At 35.8% G+C, this 21,238-nt stretch overlaps 1 protein-coding gene across 3 annotated transcripts in view; it reads right to left on the bottom strand.

Annotated features, from left to right (window-relative positions):
- The window catches only part of ACOT12 (acyl-CoA thioesterase 12), a 69,829-nt gene that overhangs the window by 11,834 nt on the left and 36,757 nt on the right, over positions 1-21,238 (bottom strand). For all 3 annotated transcript variants that reach the window (XM_074207733.1, XM_074207735.1, XM_074207734.1), the window contains 6 exons: positions 19,870-19,989; positions 16,394-16,544; positions 15,534-15,589; positions 14,518-14,581; positions 11,828-11,911; positions 4,366-4,499 (listed from right to left, as the gene is read on the bottom strand). In XM_074207733.1, the coding sequence (XP_074063834.1) occupies positions 4,366-4,499; positions 11,828-11,911; positions 14,518-14,581; positions 15,534-15,589; positions 16,394-16,544; positions 19,870-19,989 (609 nt within the window). The remainder of the gene's footprint in view (positions 1-4,365; positions 4,500-11,827; positions 11,912-14,517; positions 14,582-15,533; positions 15,590-16,393; positions 16,545-19,869; positions 19,990-21,238) is intronic.

Raw genomic sequence — 21,238 nt, 5'->3', positions numbered from 1 at the left:
TTTTTTGTAAAGGACTGGAAAATATGAGCATATTCTAGACAAAGGGGAAATAACCAGTGGAGAAGGAAACATTAAAGATGCAAGAAACCTGAATATTAAAGATCAGACAGTAAAAGTTAAGAAAGAAGCATATTATATACTTTTCATAGCTGTGGGTAAGAAGTTTATCTTTTTTTCCCAAGCAGTGGGGTTAAGTGACTTGCACAAAGTCACACAGCTAAGTAATTACCAAATGTCTAAGGCTGGATTTGAACTCAGGTCCTCTTGACTCCAGGACCAGTGCTTTATCCACTGTACCACCTAGCTGTCCCAGGAAGTGTATTCTTAATCAAACAAGGGATAGAGGCAATTATAAGATAAAACTCATAAATCTATATTACATGACACTGAAAAGCACAAATAAAATTAATGCATCTAGGATAATAAGCAAATCAGTCAAATGTGAAAAAAATCTTACCATATTTCTCAGAAGGTATATAGACACCTAGCAAATTTATAAAACCAAAAGTCATCTTCTCCAATGGATAATAGCCAAATGACATGAACAAATAATTCCTAAAAGATTTGAAAACTATTACCAACCATATGAAACATATGGTTTCAAATCACTAGTAATATGGAAAATTTAAATCAAACACCCCAAGGTTTCACCAGAAAATTAGAAAATTGTCATGAATAGAAAAGTCAAAGATAGGAAAAGTCAATCTTGGGGAAAATGGAGAAAAGGCAGAAACACTAATGCAATGGTTGTAGAACTTGTGAATTAGTATAAACATTGTAGAAAGCAACTTGTAATTTATGTAAATAAAGTATCCACAATTTCCATACTCCTTGATTCCACCTCTAGGTATAAATCCCCAAGGAGGTTAATGATAAAAAGAAAAATATTTATAGCAAGTACTGGTTTTTTTTTTTTTGTAGTAATAGAGATCTGGAAACAAAGTAGATTGGGGCAAAGTATTACTTGCCCACAAAATTTGCTACATGAATGTAATGGAAATATGACTACAGAAAACATGGTAAGCTTTACATTATCTGATGTAGAGTGAGATAAGCAGAGAAAAGAAAATGATAAACACAATGGTCACAACAATATAAATGGAAAGAACTACCACAAAACCATCAAAAGTGAATGTTGTAAAATTACAGAAAATAAACATGCTCCCCCCAAAAGCAATGTTTTTCATTGTCATCCCTCTCCTTTGCAAAGATGATATGTCCATAAGATTGTTGCATTGCATATATTTTAAGGTTTTTAAATTCAATTTCAATGTTCAAAAATATCATTTCTTATATGATATGGCTTTTTAGGAGGGAATGGGGGAAAGGTATCCATGGGAGAAATTTTAGAGGTGTGAAAACCAAAAAATATCAATAAAATATTTAAAAGAACAATATACAATTAAAAAGAACAAGCATGACTCAAAAGAAGGGATCTGAGAAAATGTCTCCCCTAATTTCTTTTTTAGAGGAAGAGGGGAAAGGGATCCTTGCATGTAGAACACTGAATATATTGTAAGATTTTTTTTAATGCGGTCAGTTTTGCTAATTTTTTCCTTTTTTCTTTTAAAAAATTCTTTGTTCTATGAGATGAGGAGAAGAAGGACACAGGGGGAAATTTAGGTAATCAAAACAAAAAAGACATGAATAAAAACTTATTTTAAAAAAATGAATATGCAGGAGTGCAATGATGGAAAGAGAAATCTCCCAAAAGAGATGGAAAGGGAAGAGATCAAGAGCACAGGTAGAAGATCCCTTTTTCCAATGAAACAGAAAGGAAAGAGAAGATGGGTGAAGACATGAAAGTTATGGGATGTGGAGTAGCAAAATTAAGATTATTTATAAACCATATCCTTGATCTCAGTTAAGTAAGAGGCAAGGTCATCTGCTGAGACTTTGTTAGGTGAGGGTAGCTTTGGGAGCTTGATGAAAATAGCAAAAATTTGGGACACCGATGGGGGGAATGTGATAAAAAGTCAGTAACAGTCAGTAAAAAAGATGACAGTCAGAAGGACTAAAGATTGTAAATCTAGACCCAGAATAGATCTTGGACCAGAAGATGAGTTCAGCTTCAGACACTTCCACAGATCACTTTGATCATCCTGATAAGTTCTGAGATGCTCAGATTGGTGGCTAGCCTTGTCAGTGCTCTATTTAAAAAAAAGACACCCTGATTAAATCAGTCTTCACCACAGCATATCTAGTAAATAGTGCAATTCTCTGGTATGGGTAATTAGGAGTGGAGACAGAATTTCTGGTATTATTCTTCCTAAGCGCAACTTGGAGAATTTGGAGAGATTTCTACATTAGGGAGTTATGTGAAAAGCATCCCCTTTTCCCAGAGTGGGTCATTATGATGACATTAACCATGATGTATTATTCTGGCAGTCATGCAAATGTAACACACAACCCTAGAGAAGTTTCATTTAATTGTATTAAATTGTCTATTATATGGTGTTAATTACAGTGAATTTTAGAATTTTTGAAGATTAGAGCTCTAACTTATTAAGATTAGGAAGTAAGTGATGATATTTAATGTAACACTAATAATATCCCTGCCAACTAAACAGGAAGCACACATTACCATATTTACATTTAAATAAGATTAATGTGAAGGCAGCTTATATAGTAGAAAAGACATTAAATTCATAGAGTCAGAGGACCTGGGTTTGAATTCTTGTTCTATTATTTCCTTTCTATTTGTACTACGTTACTTAATCAGTTTGGGTTTGAGCTTCCTCCTGTATAAAATGAGATGACTGGATTAGATGATCCTAAAAATGACCTTCTGGCTCTCAATTCAATATATCTCTAAATGCTGCCATAGTAGTATAAAAAAGGGATGGTTGGAACCTATACCCTAGGATCATAAATTTCAAATGTGGACAATGGATGATTATGTATGCAAATACTCACAATTGGTATAATTTATAGGTTACCAAATTATATAGTCTAGTGTGTATTGGTAGAAGGGGTCAGTGGGATGCTCTTAGTCCCTAGGATCACAGCAGGTGGTAAACAACACAACTTGATCATGGAGTAGCAGTAGTGCTAACATTAATCAGATGAATTGTTGTCAGTGAGTATAGAAGTATATCATGATTTTGTTTTCTCAAACATTTATTGCTATCTTCCTCATATTTCCAAGAGTTAGGGGAAGGGGGAAGAAGAATGGGGATTTTTTTAGCATAATCACAGCCTTCTTGAGGAGGGAAATAAGAATTAATCCAAGATAATTTGGAAATAGAATATGGGTAATTAGATTATAATATCCAGGAGGGCAGGAAACCAATTTGTTGTTTGTTGTATACCCAAAACTCCAGATACAGAATTCTACTTAAAGCAGACCATTCAATAAAACAGTGAATACCCTTTGATACATCAAAGGGCTGTATACAAAGAGATCACGAAAAAGTGTAAAAACCCACATGAACAAAAATATTCATAGCAGCTCTTTTCAAAGTGGCAAAGAATTAGAAATTGAAGGATTGCTCATCAATTGAGGAATGGTTGAACAAATTGAATATAATGGAACACAAAGAATTAGAAATTGAAGGATTGCTCATCAATTAGGGAATGGTTGAACAAATTGAATGTAATGGAACACAAGTTTTAAAGAAATCATGAGGTATACTTCAGAAAAGTGGACTTCAGAAAAGCCTGGAAATTCTTGCTTGAACTGATGCTGAGTGAAATGAGCAGAACCAGAAGAACATTATATACAAAACAACAACACTGGTTGATAATCAACCGTCATGGACTTGTTCATTTCAACAGTACAATAATCAAGGACAATTCTAAAAGGACTGTGATGGAAAATACCATCCATATCCAGAGAAGGAACTGTGGATTTTAAATGCAGACCAAAGCTTACTATCTTCAATTTTTAAAAGTTATCTTATGTATTATGTTGTGTTTTTCTCTCAAATGTTTTTTCTTCCATTTGGATTTTATTCTTCTTTCACAACATGATTAATATGTATCTATGTTTAGCATAGTTAAAGAAGTAGATACAATATTGTATTGCTTTCTATCTGGGAGTGGGGGAGGGAGAAGGAAAGGGAAAAGAGGAGAAAAATATAAAACACAACCTTGCAAAAAATGAGTTTTGGAAACTATTGTTGCATGTAGTTGGAAAAAACAAATAAAAATATTTAAATTGGAAGAAAATTTTAAAATCAAATAAAATATGAAGAAAAGGCAAAAAATAATAAAGTAGGATAATTAAATACTTGTTTACTAGACAGAGAACTATGTCTTAAGGAATAGAGTCAAGTTCTCAGTTGGCCTGAATATGTAATGTGAAGGATAAGTTGATTTTTTTAAGCATCAGAGAGAGTTTGGTAAAACATTTTTTTTTCTTACAAGTAATGGGAGTCCCACAGAGGTCGTTTTGTGAAGTCAGACAGGAGGTCAAAAGCTAAGTTAGCTGGTCTCTCTACTTGCTTTTCTACCCAGACTGACAAAACATCTCTCTCTTCCAAAGTATGCATTTTGACCTGAAAGAGAATGGCATAAAAAAATATGGATCTCATAATTATTACTCATATCAAGAGAAAATATTGCATATGGTCAAAGCAGCTTCCTAAATGACTAGGAAGAAAAAACAAACAAAACACCATGATGCAAAAAGAGGGGTAGTTGCCTTACTTCAACTAATCTGGTTAAGCAAGGTTCTAACTCAGGAAACTAGAGGCAAAGGTTGTTACAGTCTTCCTTCCTCCAAATTACCGTGCAATGGCCAAACTTCCCTCCTGAAAAAAATGAGAATATTCCTTCCTCCAGGTCTCAGAAACCAGGCATTTTGATGTTTCTCAAGATGTTGGACATGGTCTTTATTTTTAATAAGAAATAGTAAAATATTATTTAGATGCTTATATATTCAAATTTAGCAAGATTTGAAGTGTTTTTGCAATACATCAGCAGGAATTTACACACTTTGTTTAGACTTTCAAGTGATTTCTCTATTGGATTCCCTGGGAATAGGGAAGTAGAAAAAGAAAAACCAGCTTTATGCATCCCAAGTTTCAAAGCTGATTCTTTTGTTCATTAATAAAAGCTGATAGAAAATGTTTAATAAATTTAAAAGTAGGATATCTTGTCTACATAAAAATCAATGCATAAGTAATTACTAAGTACCTACTATGTGAAAAGCAGTGTTACACACTGAGGAAGAGCCCTATTTGGGTAAAAAAACAAAGCATGTGAGATGGCATAATGTGAAATATTCAGGAAAAATCGACTGGAACCAGGTTGTGAAGGATTTTAAATAATTGATTTACTTGCCTCAAGTCTCTCCCAATTCCAATTCACTCAACACAGGGCTACCAAATTGATATTCCTAAAGCATAGTTATCCTGCTCAGGAAACTGTAGTGACTCATTCTTGCCTCTAAGATCAAATGTATAAAGATAGATGGATAGATCGCTAGATAGATAGATAAACAGACATATGCATACATACATGCATAGGCAAGTAGATGGATAGATACATAGATTGGCATAGACATGCAAACATGTGAAGCAGAGAAAATATTGGACAGAGAAATATGTTTCATAGTTATTCATCAGTACTCTCTGTAGTGGCAGTGTGTCTTCTCTCTATCCCGACCCATTTGTGTCTAAACTATTGGCATCTCTTTTCCTTCCCTAGACTTACAGTTGCTAAAGCTGTGAGATCTAAAACCTGAGAAAAGAGACAGCTTAAATTTTGAGGACTCTTCCTTTTCCCCCTGGTCTGAGGAATTGAGGAGCTGCTGTTGTGCATTTCAGGGTCCTGACAGGTTGTGAATTAATGAAGACTCACAGCCTGACCTCCCCATCCTGTTCCATTTCACTGGATCAGGAGTGGTGTTACCCTGTTCTCCAGGTCCACTTCTCCTCTTGGACATTGCACCCTGTCCCACTCCCACCAAAAAAGGGCCTGAGTATTCTGAATTTATTCAATTTGGAAGAACTGCAGTAATTGGGTATTTTATGATTTTTTTTAAGGGCAGCTAGCTAGTGCAGTGGATAGAGCACTGGTCTTAGAATCAGGAGGACAGGAACTTGAATCCAGATTCTTAACACTAACTGTTTGACTTTGGGCAACCCTAATTGCCTCGAATTCAGGGCCATCTCAAGTCATCCTGAATCATATCTGGCCACTGGACCCGGATGGCTCTGGAGAAGAAATGAGTGACTTGGCATAGCATCTCCTCACTCAATTCCAATCCATGTGCTTGTCATGGCATCACTTCCTGGTGTTATGGTCTTCTTCCAAAATAAAGGACAAACATTATTATTCCAATGTGTGATTTTTTTTTAAACAGTGCCTTTAAAAGTAAAGTGTGGAGTTCTCTTATTATATGGCATTTAAAACTTTATATGCATTTCTGAATATTTTGTTGTTTAAAAAGATTTGGCAAGAAATGCCAATGAAAAAAAGTTTAGAGTAATGGAGTCAGCTTGTTGTCAGGTAAGTCCCCTGGAGAAAAAGGTGGGAGGCTACCACATGTAGATAGGATTTTTTAAGGATTCAAGACTAGAGCAGAGTCAGTAATTCTGGGTCAGAGTTGATTTTTACATGAATTCTTTAGCCAGCTACAATTGTCCATGGCAACATCTAGAATATACATGTTGGTTGGAATCAGGCTATGAAGGACTTTAAAAGTTGTAATTATAAATAATGTTGACCTCTAATAACAAATCCCATTTTGTTAAGAGTCACTGGGTGGCACAGACACCCTGGAGGGGGAAGATTTACATTGCTTTGTAAAGGTCTTTAGCATAACTGATAAATCATTCCTTATAATGAAATGTCTAATATTCAGTCTCCCCCCCTAAATTGGCCCCATTCCATCCTGAGTTTAGGGCTGCTCATTTGATGAACAAAATCAGAAAGTAGTCTTTTCAGATCCTGCCTTCTGATAGTGAGTGGTATAAAAATCCTCCAAAACTCCAGTTTGGGATCCAGTTTTCTAACTGGGTTCCTACACATGCCTACATTATTAGAAAACTTAGAGATATTAATACATGTTTGTATTAAACTAGTTCTGCTTGTTTTTTCTTGAAACATTTGTTCCTTATTAGGAAAACCCTGAAGGTTAAAACATTTTATTTAATTAATTTTTTAAGGTCAAACTCATGGAAGTCATTAATAGATAAACAAAAGCCTACATACACATTTATATATATATGATAGATACACAGGAATATATACATACATATATATATATATATATGGATCTAAAGATAGATTCCATTACTTGTAAGAACCATATATGTATATGTATATGTCATCTGTTTAGCATTTAAAGGCATTTATAATCTGACTCCAGTCAATTTGTATATGTGTGTATCTATAGATACATACATGCATAATACATGTCTAAGTCTATGCCTCTCTCTTTCAATAAATAGATATAGATATTGATATGTATGTTATATATTTGATCCTGAAGGCAAGAGTAAGTGACTGGAATTCTTTGAGCAGGGTAACTATTTTAGTAATATCAGTTTGGTAGCTATGGGGATTATAGAGGGGAGAAATGAGCTAAGTAAATCAAATAGATAGTTATTGCTATAATCTAGATTAAGACTGATAAATTCCTAAATCCAAGCAGAAGTGTGGGTGGTGAACAGTGAACAAAAGAAATACCCATCTAGCCTTCCATCCAACCATCCATCCACCCACATATATATGCATACACATATATGTTTATGTGTATATACACATGTGTGTGAGATGTGTAAGAAGAATCAACAATACATGGCACCTGATTGGATAGGGGTTGTCCAAGGAGAGGGAAGAATTGTGGTTGGTTTGTGGGCTACACACTTGGAAAGACAGGAAAAGACAAGAGTGCCCTTACTTTGATAGAAAAAGAAAGATGCAAAAGGAGAAAGGATGAGTTCCTGAGAAAAGACAATGATAATCAGGAGAAGGAAATCCTGGTCCCCACTCCCAAGTAGCTTTGTGACCTTCAAGAAAACATTTAAGCACTATGTGGGGGTGCTTATACTCATCAGAAAAAAAGAGTTAGCCTCTCTCCAATATCCCTCCCAATGATGCTTCTTTGATTGTATTGCTCATGTCTGCCTTTCTCTTTGTGTATCTGAGAATAAGCCTTATTTAGGGGATAATTCTCAGACCCCTGTTCCCTCAGAAAAAAAGGACTTCTGCTGGGAGCAGGAAATTTGACTACTACTTAAACATTAATCTATTCTTTTATCATGGTAACTTTTCTTGGTACTGTGATTTTGAGGATAACCAGAGATGTGAGTGTTGAGCTACCAGTGAGCCCTTGTCCCACCCATTTTCTCCATCTATTTCTGTGCGCTTTGAAGTTAATGTTGAATTTCCAATCTTAAAATCATTCCCATGGCAACAAGCTGTGAGAAGATAAACAAACACGGGGTTAAGTCTTCACTGCAGGAATCAAGCAGATGGAAAAACTAGGCTGTGAAGGAGAAAAACCTTTATTTAAACATAAATATCTTCAATAAGAGAAGAGAGAAAATGAGAAACAACTACAAGGGGAAAAAAAGTTACTTCCACCTGCCTCCCTTCCCCTCCCCTATCCTTCTTCAGTTTACGTTATACTAAAGCACTTTATTATTATTATTATTATTATTATTATTATTATTATTATTGCCATGACTTTACAATCTCATTTGGTTTTCAGAACAAGCTTGTTAGGGAGGGCTTATCAACCCCATTTTATAGATGAGGAAGCTGAGAAGCATCTGAGGCAGAATTTCAATGCAGTTCTTTCTGACTCCTCCAAGCCCATCACAGAAGTCATTACATGTCCAAGTCATCTCAGAAAAGTTATATACAGAGTTTCCTCCAAAGGCCAGTATTTAGTGAGCAATAATAAAAATGAAAATATGGTTCCTGGAAGTTACCATAATGAACTCTAATATAATGTACCCAATATGAACCCTGCACAGGTGGGCCATCTTCATATTCCTTATACATGGTGAATAAATGGAATGGCTCTCTTTAACTCTTCTCCCCAAGCATGTTTGTTTGTTTGTTTGTTTTAGGTTTTTGCAAGGCAGTGGGGTTAAGTGACTTGCCCAAGGTCACACAGCTAGGTAATTATTAAGTGTCTGAGGGCTAATTTGAACTCAGATATTCCTTACTCCAGGGATGTGGTGCTCTATTCACTGTGCCACCTAGCTGTCCCTCTTCTCCCCAAGTATTAAAGCATCAGAATAGTTTAAGGAAGGAGGAAAAGGAGGAGCCAGGTATCCTCTTGAGAACTTTAGGGTTCCTTCTACCTCTGTAAGATCACATTATAAAGCTTTTCTTGATCCCTAGTTATCTGGAGTAGAGGAAGCTATGGAGACTGAGTAGCTGCTAAAGTGACTGTCCTTCCACATATACCTGACCATGAGGTTGTCCTGGCCCCTGGAACAAAAGTGTGGGGGCAGGAATTATGTGTTTCCTTCATCCACCAGCATCAGCACCAGGTCTATTGCCAGGGCAAGACTGATGATGCTGAGGCAAACAAAGCATCAAACATTCACCCCCAAACATTCGAAAGAAAAGTCAGCATTCGCCAGATGGAATAGAGACAAAGACTCTAAGAAAACACATTTATTTTCAAGCTTTAAAAAAAAAATCAGAGATCAAGGAATTTTGTAACAGATTTACAGAGGCTGACTATGGTTCCTAGCTTTGAAAGTATCCAGTCTGTACCAGACAACTTCATTAATTTATCTCCTATTGTAGAACTTCAGCCTCTAGAACTTGGTTCTATTTTAATTCTACTTTTACTGGAGAATTGAAATGTAGAGGGCATTGACAGCCTGCCCCTCCACCACCCACCGAACCTCTGGGGTTTAGTGGTAGTAGCCTTATAGAGATTTGGGTTCTCTGTGTCTGGAACTCAGCATTCCAGGATCGTATCTCTCTCTGAGTGGTACCACAGGATTTCCCCTCTTTGAATTCATCATTAAAAATTGATTTACAGGTACAGTTTTTTCTGCTCATCCTGGGCGATTTTTTAAAAGCTTGCCCAGTTATCAAAGTTGCTAGTTATAACTCTGATATCCTGTCTCCTCAACTAAAGTGTAAGCTTCTGAAGGACAGAAACAGTGTTCTTTTATTTCTTTTGTGTCCATGCAGAGAAGCAGATGAGACAAAGTTAATACTGTCCAATCTCATAGCAAACTGCCTATGCTTCAAGAGAAGTTTTGGACATTTTATTTAATCTGCAATGGGAACTAGGACAAATTTTCCAGGTCTAAAATAAAGATGACTTTAGCAGACAGAAAGCATTATTATATTAAAAGGTAGGAAGAAGGAAGAGAATTCCTCTAAGGAAAAATATATAATCTGAAATGTACCCAGAAATTTTTTTTTTGCTTCTCCTGGTTTCATAGGTATTAGGGTTTCATAATAAAGAGAATCAAGAAAGAGATCCAAATTCTAACAGAGAGATATAAAAATAAGGATCCTGCATCCTACAACCTTTACTATAAATAATTTGGACAATAATTAAATGCTAGTCATTGATGGTACTTCCTAATATTGTTATTGTTTTTTCTTTATAAAAGTACAATGATATAAGAACACTAAGTATGGCTTTCTCTTTCACGCCAGATGTGAGTTTGTGCTTTCCAAAGCTTATGAATCTTCAGGTGCTAAATATGGTACAAGAGGCAATTTTTATATTGTTTAAAAAAACACACAAACAAACCCTGAAGCATCTGTTACCAGTATAGACTAGAGTTAGAGAAAGAGGGGGAAAAATCTCTATTCCTTCCATACCAAATAGTCACTCTTAGCTGGTGACCAAAAACTGAACCCAGAGAATCTTGGGGACTATCTGAATGAGGCTTTGACTGCTGCCATTTGCAAAGAGATAGTGAAAGCACCTCCGAACAAAGGGTAGATCCAAATAAGAGCTTAATGATCTTGAGAAAATGCAGGATTTCTTTGGATATTTCTGAAAATTTACAGTTTCTCATGTGAAAAAAAAGACAGTGAAGCTTGATTATAGGGTCAGTCTGTGAAGGTGAAGATGAAGATGAAGACTGCTTCTAACTCCTAATATACATTTTAAATTTAAATAACAAATATTTATTGTGGTCTGACTTTCTCCAAGTACTGTGCTATCATGTATTGGGGAGATACAGAGAAATATAAGACATTACCTGCCTACCTGGAATTTATAGTTTAGCTAAAGCCTTAAACCAGTGAAAAAGTAAATTAGAAAAAACATGATTGCAATAGAAGGGATTTAGGACATATTACTAATTGCTGAATTTATTGTAAATAGAATTACCAAAGGAGTCTGAAGGAAGAAGTCACTTCTGGCTGGGGCACTTGGAACAAGTTTTGTGGAGCAGAGGAATTTGACCCCGGGTATTAAACTGATTAAAAGGATTTGGATAAGCTTCAAGGAGAGAGCGCACTCTGGAGGGAGTAAAAGCTCAGAGGAAGAGAAAGTAGATGTTTTAGGGAAGGGAGTTTGCTTGGAACTATTCTCTTAATACCTGTCTCTGAGAACTACTATTCAAAAATGATTTTATAAATCCTTAGGGGAAACAAAAAGTCAGAAAGCTATTCAGATTGTTCTGGAAAGGAATTTTCATCACAGACCTACCTCCTGAGAGGTTGCCCTAAATGTCAATATTTTTGCAGTGGCATGGCTCATACGTTATAATCAGCCTCCTTGGGAGAAGTCATGAAACATTATATGGCCAATTGTCCATGAACACATTGCTTCCATGGAACAAACTGCCTCCCATAACATTGTTTGATGTTTTTGTGGAACTAATTATCCACCCCAATCTGAGGATGCCTCTTCAGACATCTATTGTCACTCTCTTACCTCTCCCACAGCACTGGTGACTTCCCAACCACTCTTGGCTGCCAGATCTTTGAGAGCATCCACATTGCTTCTACTCAAGTGTGCCTGAAAATGGAATTGTTTCAAGGGGAAGATGTGAGTCAAAAGTGCAGAGATGATAGCAGATATTAGAAAATACTTGCTTAGAAAATATATGTGAAAGACTTTGTATTCTGACCCTCTTTGAGCTGTGGTTTGAACTTTGATGCTTTATACTTACATTTACTTGCAAAAAATTTTACAGTAGCTAATAAACTGTTTGAACCCATTCAGGTTGGGTACATCTTTGATACTACACAATCTATAACACTTCCTTTAGCTTTTACCCCCAGATGAACTTGGATAATCTTAGAAAGCAATTTGACATAAGCCTGAGGATAATTTTCCTCTTTAAATTTTTCCTGGATTGGGCATGGTCAAGAGAAGGTGTTAGCTTCACTTCATCTCTCTCAGCCTCGGTTTCTTCATCTGTAAAATAGCAACTACTTCCCTATGTTGTTGTAAGGATCAAATGAGGTAAGAGACATAAAATACTTTGTACATCTTCAAGTGCTATGTAAATTCTTTATTATCAGCAGCAGCAGCAGCAGCAACAATAACAATAAGAATCTATCACTCTCTACAAACTCTCTTATGGCCTCCATCTCAAAAGTCCTCTCTTTGAACAATATTTCACAAATACTGTGATCACTCAGCCCACTCCTAAAAATAGACTTGGACCTCAGGGAACTAGATGACAAGTTTTTGATCTTTGATCTTATTTTTTCCCCCACTATTCCTGAAACTTGCAAAGATCCGAATTGGATTTTTTGCAAGTAAATAGTGAAGTCATAATCTTACAGAAGTAGAAGAACCATACAATCCATCTAGTCTCACATCAGTGTTGGAATCATTTGTATTTAAAGAAATAGAAGTTAAGTGACCTGTCCAAAGTCATATAAAGACAGATCTGTGATCCCAGAAACATATACTGATAGAAAATAACTGAGGGGTGGAGGGGGCACTAGGAAGTGGGACTAGGATGGGGGGGAATTTGATGCAAATATGAGAAAAGACTAAAAGTCATGTAAACCCGATGTGTTAAACATGGCCATTAGTCTGTGATCAGCAATACTTCCCACTTAAGGAAGGAGATTAAAATATAATTGGGAAATTAAAAAAGAGAGAGAGACACAATAAGAAAAAGATAGCATTATGTTTTGGGCAGCTAGGTGGTACAGTGGATAGAGCACTAAGGCTGGAGTCAGAATGAGTTCAAATCTGGTGTCAGACATTTACTAGCTGTGTGACCCTGGGCAAGTCCCTTAACCCTGTTTGCCTCAGTTCTTTATCTGAAAAAAAAATGAGCTGGAAACAATACAATATCTTTGCCAAGAGAATCCCAAATGAGGTCCCAAAGAGTCAGACACTGAAAAATGACTAACTAAAACATCACATTTAAAATTAAATATGCAGTTGTAGGTATAGTTTGGACTGATGGTTGCCTTTTGAGTTTAACCAATAGAAGCAAAGTCTACCCCTTTCAAATTGACAAGGATGACAAAACTAAAAATCAACATTGAGATAATATTGAGAAGAAACTGACTTAGAAGGCTAATTTTCTGTGGGGAAACCTGTATTTTCCCCCTTCCCTTTAGTGAGTGTAGAAGGGTCTGCTAACTCATCTAAGTTACTGCGTGGTCCTATTAGCTGTTTGTGGGAAGCAGTCGAATCTTGCTCCCCACTGGAACTGAGCTGCAAGTACCACCAAAACTTGACCATTGAACTATGCTCTTCCCAGGCCCATACTACACTATTTTCCCCTTATCTTTTAATGTTCTAAGTTTATTTTCAATTAACATTCTCTGGTCTATGTTTGTACATAAGCATAAAGTTTACATTTGCATCTATAAATCACATTAGACCTGAGGTTTTATTTGTAATATAATTTCTAACAACTATGTATGTAGCAAATACATTTCTTATTGGATATTATGAAATAATCTTCAAAAAAATCTAACACCTAGTTTAAAAAACATGTGTCCCTTCCCCAGATTTATAAATTAATTTGCATATGAAGCTGCCTGGTATGGAAATTTAATCTACCTATTGGAGAGATGTCTACATTACTATGAAGGTCAGTGACTCTCATAATCAAATAGCTAGATTGTATTAGGGGCTTGGACCCAGCTTATCTGTCTATTCTGATGCATACTATATCTCAAAGTAGTAAGAAGGGTTCACAAATACCAGATTTGGGCCATTAACCTGTGAGGAGCTCTCTAAGAACAACAAAACTAAAAATCAGAGCTAACCAAAGATGTAATGGGTTATCTCAGAGCAGTTGACTTGATGGCCACTCACTGGGAATGTTGAAGAGAATATTCATTTCCAAGTACAAGTTAAATTCAATAGATACTAAAGTCCTTTCTATAATTCTGAGAATCTGTGATTTTGTGACTATATTATGGCTTCCTGTGTCTATGACCAGGCAACAGTAGATTTAATTGTAGTAAGTAATCAGTTATTGACTATTTGGCTTTCAAAATGAAATGATGAATTTGAGTTATTTTTCTTCCTCAAATTATTATTTACTTTAACAGCCTGAGATAAATAAATGAGAGGAAAAAACCCACATGTTTTTCTGAAGAATTAGTTTGCATTTAGTGGATCCAGATTATAAAAATCATCACCTGTTTGTTTGCATCCCAGTGAACACAAAGTGGAATATCTTCTTTGTGAGAAATAACATATTTCCTGAAACAAAGTTGATAATGTTCAGTAGTGACTTTTACTCTTTGTCATCAGCTTACAGCATTTGTCCATTCATTTATTCATCTATTCATTCAACACTCTACCTATGGTAGACAGTAGGCAGACAGAGGGGAACAGTCAGTCTCTACTCTCCAAGAGCTCAAGTTTTATTGGAAAGAATAATATGTAAAAAGAAAAATTAAATCCAAAATATACATACATCTCTAGATCTAAGATATTATGATAAAACAGACAAAAAGAAATAGCAACTAGGAGGAATGTCAGTATGTTTGATACAACCATGGAAAAAGATAAAAAAGAAAAAAATGACAAAATGACTAAAAGACCTTCCTAACATTTGTATGATTCACATACATCAAACTGGTCAAAATGATGAGAGACAATTGTGAATTTGTAGAATAGAAGTTTCTTGACAGCTAAGGGAACCAGGCCTGGAATCAGAAAGATATGAGTTCAGATATGTCTTCAAACACTTACTAGTAAGGTCATTTATTAGTGACCTTAAGCAAGTCACTTAACTCTTTTTGCCTCTGTCTTCTCCTTTGTAAAATGAAATGGAAGAGAAAATGGCAAACCACTCCACTGTCTTTGCCAAGAAAACCTCATATAGGGTCATCAAGAGTTGGATGTGACTGAGCAACAACAAAGAATCTTGAAGGCACAGTTTCTTTTTGTGCCTAGCAGGTAGCCCTGTTCCTAGCATATGGTGTGCACAGAGTAGATTTGCTGCTTGGTTGACTAGTCCAACTACTTTTGGAAACTCATCAACAGTGTTGCAATATATAATCCACTCTAGTATAACTGAAATAGTTACTATAGTTCCTAGAATGAAATCAGTGCTTTAAAAAAAAGAAACTTTTGTTAACAAAAAAAGCCCACTGTTTTTGCAATTAATGAGATTTTAGTGACGTTTTTTATACCTTATAAGACATACCTTCCAAGTCGTATTCTTTTACGTACAATAGCTCCACGATACCTTCTAATATCATCCTTTAAAGAAATAAACAAAGCAAAAACCTACTTCAGGAAGATCCTAAATTTAGAGCTTAAAGGCATCTTAGCAGTTAGTTTATTCTCCCATCCCCATTTTGTTGTGAAGAAAATGAAGACCATGTATAATGGTAGGGATTCCTATCAAATTTTTAGAATTTAATTATGAACTCATATCTGCATGGGATATCTTAACTTGTCCTAAGAGTTAACACTCATCACACATAGATAAATGACTAAAAATGCTATTCCTATGACTTCCTATTGCTCTTATACTTTATAATGTGGCTACTATAACTGTGTGTCTTATACTTAAATGTGGCTACTACTATAACTTAGAACAGAGGTTTGGAGAAGATATGAAAAATAAAGCAATCCTGAGATGAGGAAAGTTCCACCACCTCTTAATAGGGAAAGACACATATTTATAGAGATTTTGGGACCTGAAATCAGGAAGACTCATCTTCCTGAGTTCAAATCATATATTAATTTCTGTATGATTCTGGGCAAGTCCACTTAACTCTGCCTCAGTTCTGGAGAACCACTCCAGTATTTTTGCCAAGAAAATCCCAAATGGGGTCACGAAGAGTCAGAAAACAGTTGAACAACAAAACCTGGATAGTCTACAGCATAGGTTTACTGTAAGGAAAGTATACTTCAAAGTCCTATGCAAATATTACAGAATGGACAAGGCTTAAATGGTTGTCAATGGATAGAATAATATGAGCAAAAAGATAATGTAATGTTATGATTATGGGAGGAGCTAGTAAAAACCTGATCATTTTAATTTTTTGCAAGCATGACCTTTGAAATAGGCTTGACTCTGGGGAATATGATGAGTTCTTCATTGTGATCAACAGCATAATAAATGAGAAAAGCACTATTGATATGCCGGCCTTGTCCTTTGGACCATTCATCACAGTTGTAGGCCTCAACACGAACTCCAACTTCAACCCTACAAAAGAAAAAAAAATAGTAAGACAAATCTGAGCAGGGCTTCTTATAAACTTCCCTTTGGGAGAAGCAAGGCAGACAACTTGGAATCAAATTCCAGTCCTTCCATTTACTACCTATATGATCTGGTCAAGTCATTTAATATCTCTAGACCTCAATTTCCTCATTTTGCAAAATATAGGGATTGGACAAAATGATCTTTCATGTCCTCTAAATTTCTGATCCTATGAAATGCTAGAAAAAATTTTTTTGTCCTTAAAAGAAACCCCCCATCCTATATTCATGCTTATATCTCTGTTTGATACATGTTCCTTCAGAATACTTACTTCTTAATTCAGTCACTAATAACATTTGGGACACTGTTTGAATTAATAGGTACAGTCCCTCATTTGGAACCCTGGATGTGGGAGGAGAGAGAGGAAGTATAAGTTGATTTGGGGGGAATTCCTTGATCAACTGGATGAGTCTTTGATGGGGAGTTTAATGGCATCTCCCTCTGAAGAGTGTATTCATTACCACAGTCTATTTTTATTATTCTTTCCATTTAGGATGTTGTAGTCATTGGGTATATTGTTCTCTTTGTTCTGCTCACTTTACTCTGTATCATTCATGTCAATCAGTATTTTTTATATTTTTTATATTCCTCATTTCTTATGGCTTAGTGATTAGCAATTGCATTGGTGTGCCACAATTTATTTATTCATTCCCTAATCTCTGAACATCTATTTTGTTTCCAGTTTAATAGGCAATGGGGTGGTGTGGTGCATAGACTAGAGCACTGGACCCAGAATCAAGCAGGCTTGAGTTCAGTGTAGCCTTGGACACTTATTAGATGTGTGTTAAGTCCCTTAACCTCTCTCAGTTTCCATTTCTCCATCTGTAAAACAGAGATAATAACAATATCTATCTCTTATGGTTGCTAGGAAGATAAGATGAAAAAAATATTTGTAAGGCATTTTGTAAACCTTGAAGTACTATGTAAATGCCAGATATTACTTTTTTGCTGTTTTTTGCTATCATAAAAAGTGCTGCTAAAATATTTTCTTGTATATTATACCTTTCTTTCTTTCTAGCAATGGGATCTCTGGGTCTCTAAAACTCATTCTAAACTCAGTATGGTTCCCTTAAGAATGAATTTGGTGACTTAGAGACTAGTACTATTTTGGGAGGAGCCAACTTTTTGTGTTGGCCTATTAAAAAGTGTCTTTCATTATAGATTTGACCACTTTTCCTCATTCCTCCTTCCCTTTTCTGAGTATAGGTCAGAGACTAGAAATCTGAAAGTAGGCTTTAATCCCTGGGGCAGAGGAAGGAAAGAGGGATGTCCATTTATAAAGTCTCCCAGGAATTGAATACATATTTTTCCTCAATTCACAATATGGCAGTTTCTCAGTCTAAGAGTTGGCAACAAGCCAATATTAGAGTATCAAGACTTTTTGCACCATCAGTACATGGTCTAGACCTTTAGATACAGTAGCAGAGACATTTATGACCTTGAAACAGGGTAACCCAAGATGCCAATCAATGAGAATTCCTGAACCCCAGCTTAGGGAAAGGAATTGCCTAGGAAGCATCAGACTTATGGTTGCCTTGATAACAACTAGTTCAGCAGTATAGGAATGCAGTCATTTGGTGAGACAAGGAGAGCTCCTAGGCAGCACCAGCATTTTGGAGAGTGAGAGGAATCCGTTATGTGACCCACAAAGTTGGAGAAGCAGAAAGAAAATTTAAGTCATGATATACAGGAGCAAAAGACTTCCATTTTTCCCTCCTCTGTTACCATGAGTTATTTAGACATTCAGCCCCAATTTGAAGGAGGTTGCTCTTCTCATACTCCCCCTTTTAAGGGGAAGTTTACCCTTGAAAGTCTAGAATCCTATTAAGGTTTTCTAAAAGGAGCCACTTATAAAAATAGTAAGGGATTATGAAGCTTTTCTCCATTACTCCATTACATTTCTGTCTCCAGGTGTGTGTGTGTGTGTGTGTGTGTGTGTGTGTGTGTGTGTGTGTGTGTGTGTGTATTTTATTGGTTGTCCCTCAGGCCTGGCTTTCATTAACTTCTTACTGTCCTCAAGACATAGCTGAAACTCTACCTTCTCCATGAAGCCCTTCCTGATTTCCCCTCATCTAAGAGTGCCCTTCCTTCCTAACTACCTCATTTAACTGCCTTTTTTTTTAGTATTTATTCAGGATATATTGCTATATGCTCATATTTATCTTTTCCAGTAGAATAAAAGCTCATTATGAAATGAAAGGAAGGATTATTTCAAATTTTGACTTTATATTCCCATGGTACTTGGCGCTTAATGATTAACTGATTCCCTTTCAAGGGAAGAAGAGCTTGATAGAACCCAGGAAAAAGTCAAGAAAGAAGAAGGAAAATAATATCAATTAGGAATGGACTACTCTGAGCAAATTTTAACATCTTTTGTGGGATAGACTAAAGACTTTCTCTCCTATAATAGATTAATATATATTGTTTTTTCAAGTACTTTTCTGGTACCCAGAGACCATTTATACATATCTGTAGAGATTTAGAAAAAAACTGTGTTTAAGTTATAAAGTCTGAGATTCCATAGAAGGGACTCTATTGGAAGCAACACAAACCAAAGGGAGAATAATTTGGGGCAGAGTTAAAGCAGGCAAGAATGGAATTGGTTTATGTAAGCCTTGAGTTTCATTGCTAGACCATTGGTTCTAGATATTTAAACTTTCTTTTTTCAAAGCAATGGTTTTGTAATCCAAGAAAACAAAATAAATTAGACAATAATTAAATTAAATTAGATGATGATGATGATGATGATGATGATGATGATAATAATAATAATAATGCTTTTTTGACACCAATAGAACAACAAGTAATTTTGACTAGCTCTCTCCTGTGGAAAGAATAATTAAAAACAAGCACAAAGCAAAGTAGGAATTTGTAATGCTAAATGCCAGATTCCTAGGAGATGCCATTTCATCACCCATAATTTAATTAGTGGCTATGCACTAAGATAGTATGAAAATGCATCTGCACATTTGAAACCAAAGGCCACAAATGAAAATTGAAAAATTAATAAAATTTGAAAGTTCGGTGGCAGTAGATAAAGTACTGTCTCTAAAGTCAAGAAGATCTGAATTCAAATTTGAACTCAGACACTTAATGGCTGTGTGATCCTGTGTTAACTCTGTTTGCCTTGGTTCATCATTTGTAAAATGAACTGGAAAAGAAAATGGCAAGCCACTCCAGTATCTTGACCAAGAAAAGCTGAAATGTGGTCACAAAAAATGGAATATAATAATAAGATGAAAAATATATAATCACTTCAGCCACCTCTTACCAGTTCTGAAAAGTATTGTTCACGATGGCATTGAAGACAAGGCGATCACCAACAGTAGATGGTCCCCAAAATTTGAACATATCTACCGATTTTAGAATGGGTTGTGAACCACAGAGGCGACTGAATGAGAAAGACAAAAGAAAAAGATTACATCAAAAGAGATCCTCCTGGGAAAATATTAGAGTGTTCTTGCCCATTCATAATAAACCTTATGCAGTGAACTGCAGACTAGGAATTGTGTAACTTATAATTCTTTCACCAAGGGCAAAGTCAGGGTAGGCGGCTGCGTGTTGACACAGAGGGCAGACTGACCTGATTGCAATCCTAAGAAGGGAAAGCCTATATTCTAGAAAGTACAGACATCCTTGACCCATAGTCAGTGTTGATTAGAGTAGGTTGAATCTAGCTCCAGTTAAGCTTCCCTCATGGAGACTCGAGGAAATTGTTTGCTAAATGACTATTTTTTCCCCCTTCAAAGAGTAAAACAAATGGATGACTTGTGAATATTGACAGAATTTCTATATTTCATAAGCAAGAAACGTACTACTTTGTATTGTCTATGCATACCGAGTGTGATAATCTACCAAACTGCAGCAGGATGGCCACCTTGCCCAACTGCTAACAGACTTAGTCTCCTCTAGTTCCTAGGGAAGGAGATTCTGTGTTGCTTTCACAGGGATGCCTGGAACTAGAGACATGTTGTACATCATCACCACAGTGAAACAATGGCATGAGTGAAATATGGAAGTAGCTGCCAGATTTTTTTGCCCTTAGGCTGGTGTGTTCCACTTTCAATGATTCATCAGTTTCACAGCTAAAAGAATTTACCAGGACAATAAAGGAAAGGGGGAAACTGGTGGATTTTCTCCACAAAAAAAAAAAAATTCCTAACCCTATCATTCACAACTTAACAGCTCTTTTGACCACTATGTCACATTATTTCTGTGAAATTTCAAAATAATAATGACACACTTCTTTTAATCAAACAAAGAATTATATTTCGTGATTTTCTACAGCTTTAGATGTTAACCTCAGTCCTTCAATTAGACTAGGAAGAGCTTGAGCCATGGTCTCAACCATGTCTAGTTATAATATTCACATAGGAACATGCTAGGGAGATCCATTGTCATCACAGAACGATAATCTTATCTTATTTAAAAATAATATTCCTTCATCTAGGCATAGTTCAAAGCTATAGTAAATATGACTTTTTAAGAGTGGTGCTTTCTATAGAAATGAAATTTACATTTTCTTTTAAATTTGGAAATAGATGAACTCTGCTTTGGTTGCCTCAGAAGATAGTTCTAACTCAAATGCTTTCTAACTCTTCAAGATACCTTGAAGCTCCTCCATTCCCTGCATAGTTATT

This window comes from Macrotis lagotis, chromosome X (genome assembly GCF_037893015.1).
Source record: "Macrotis lagotis isolate mMagLag1 chromosome X, bilby.v1.9.chrom.fasta, whole genome shotgun sequence".
In the NCBI taxonomy this organism is placed as follows: Eukaryota; Metazoa; Chordata; class Mammalia; order Peramelemorphia; family Peramelidae; genus Macrotis; species Macrotis lagotis.
Note: the sequence above shows the minus strand (reverse complement) of the source record. Positions and strands in the feature narration are given on the sequence as shown.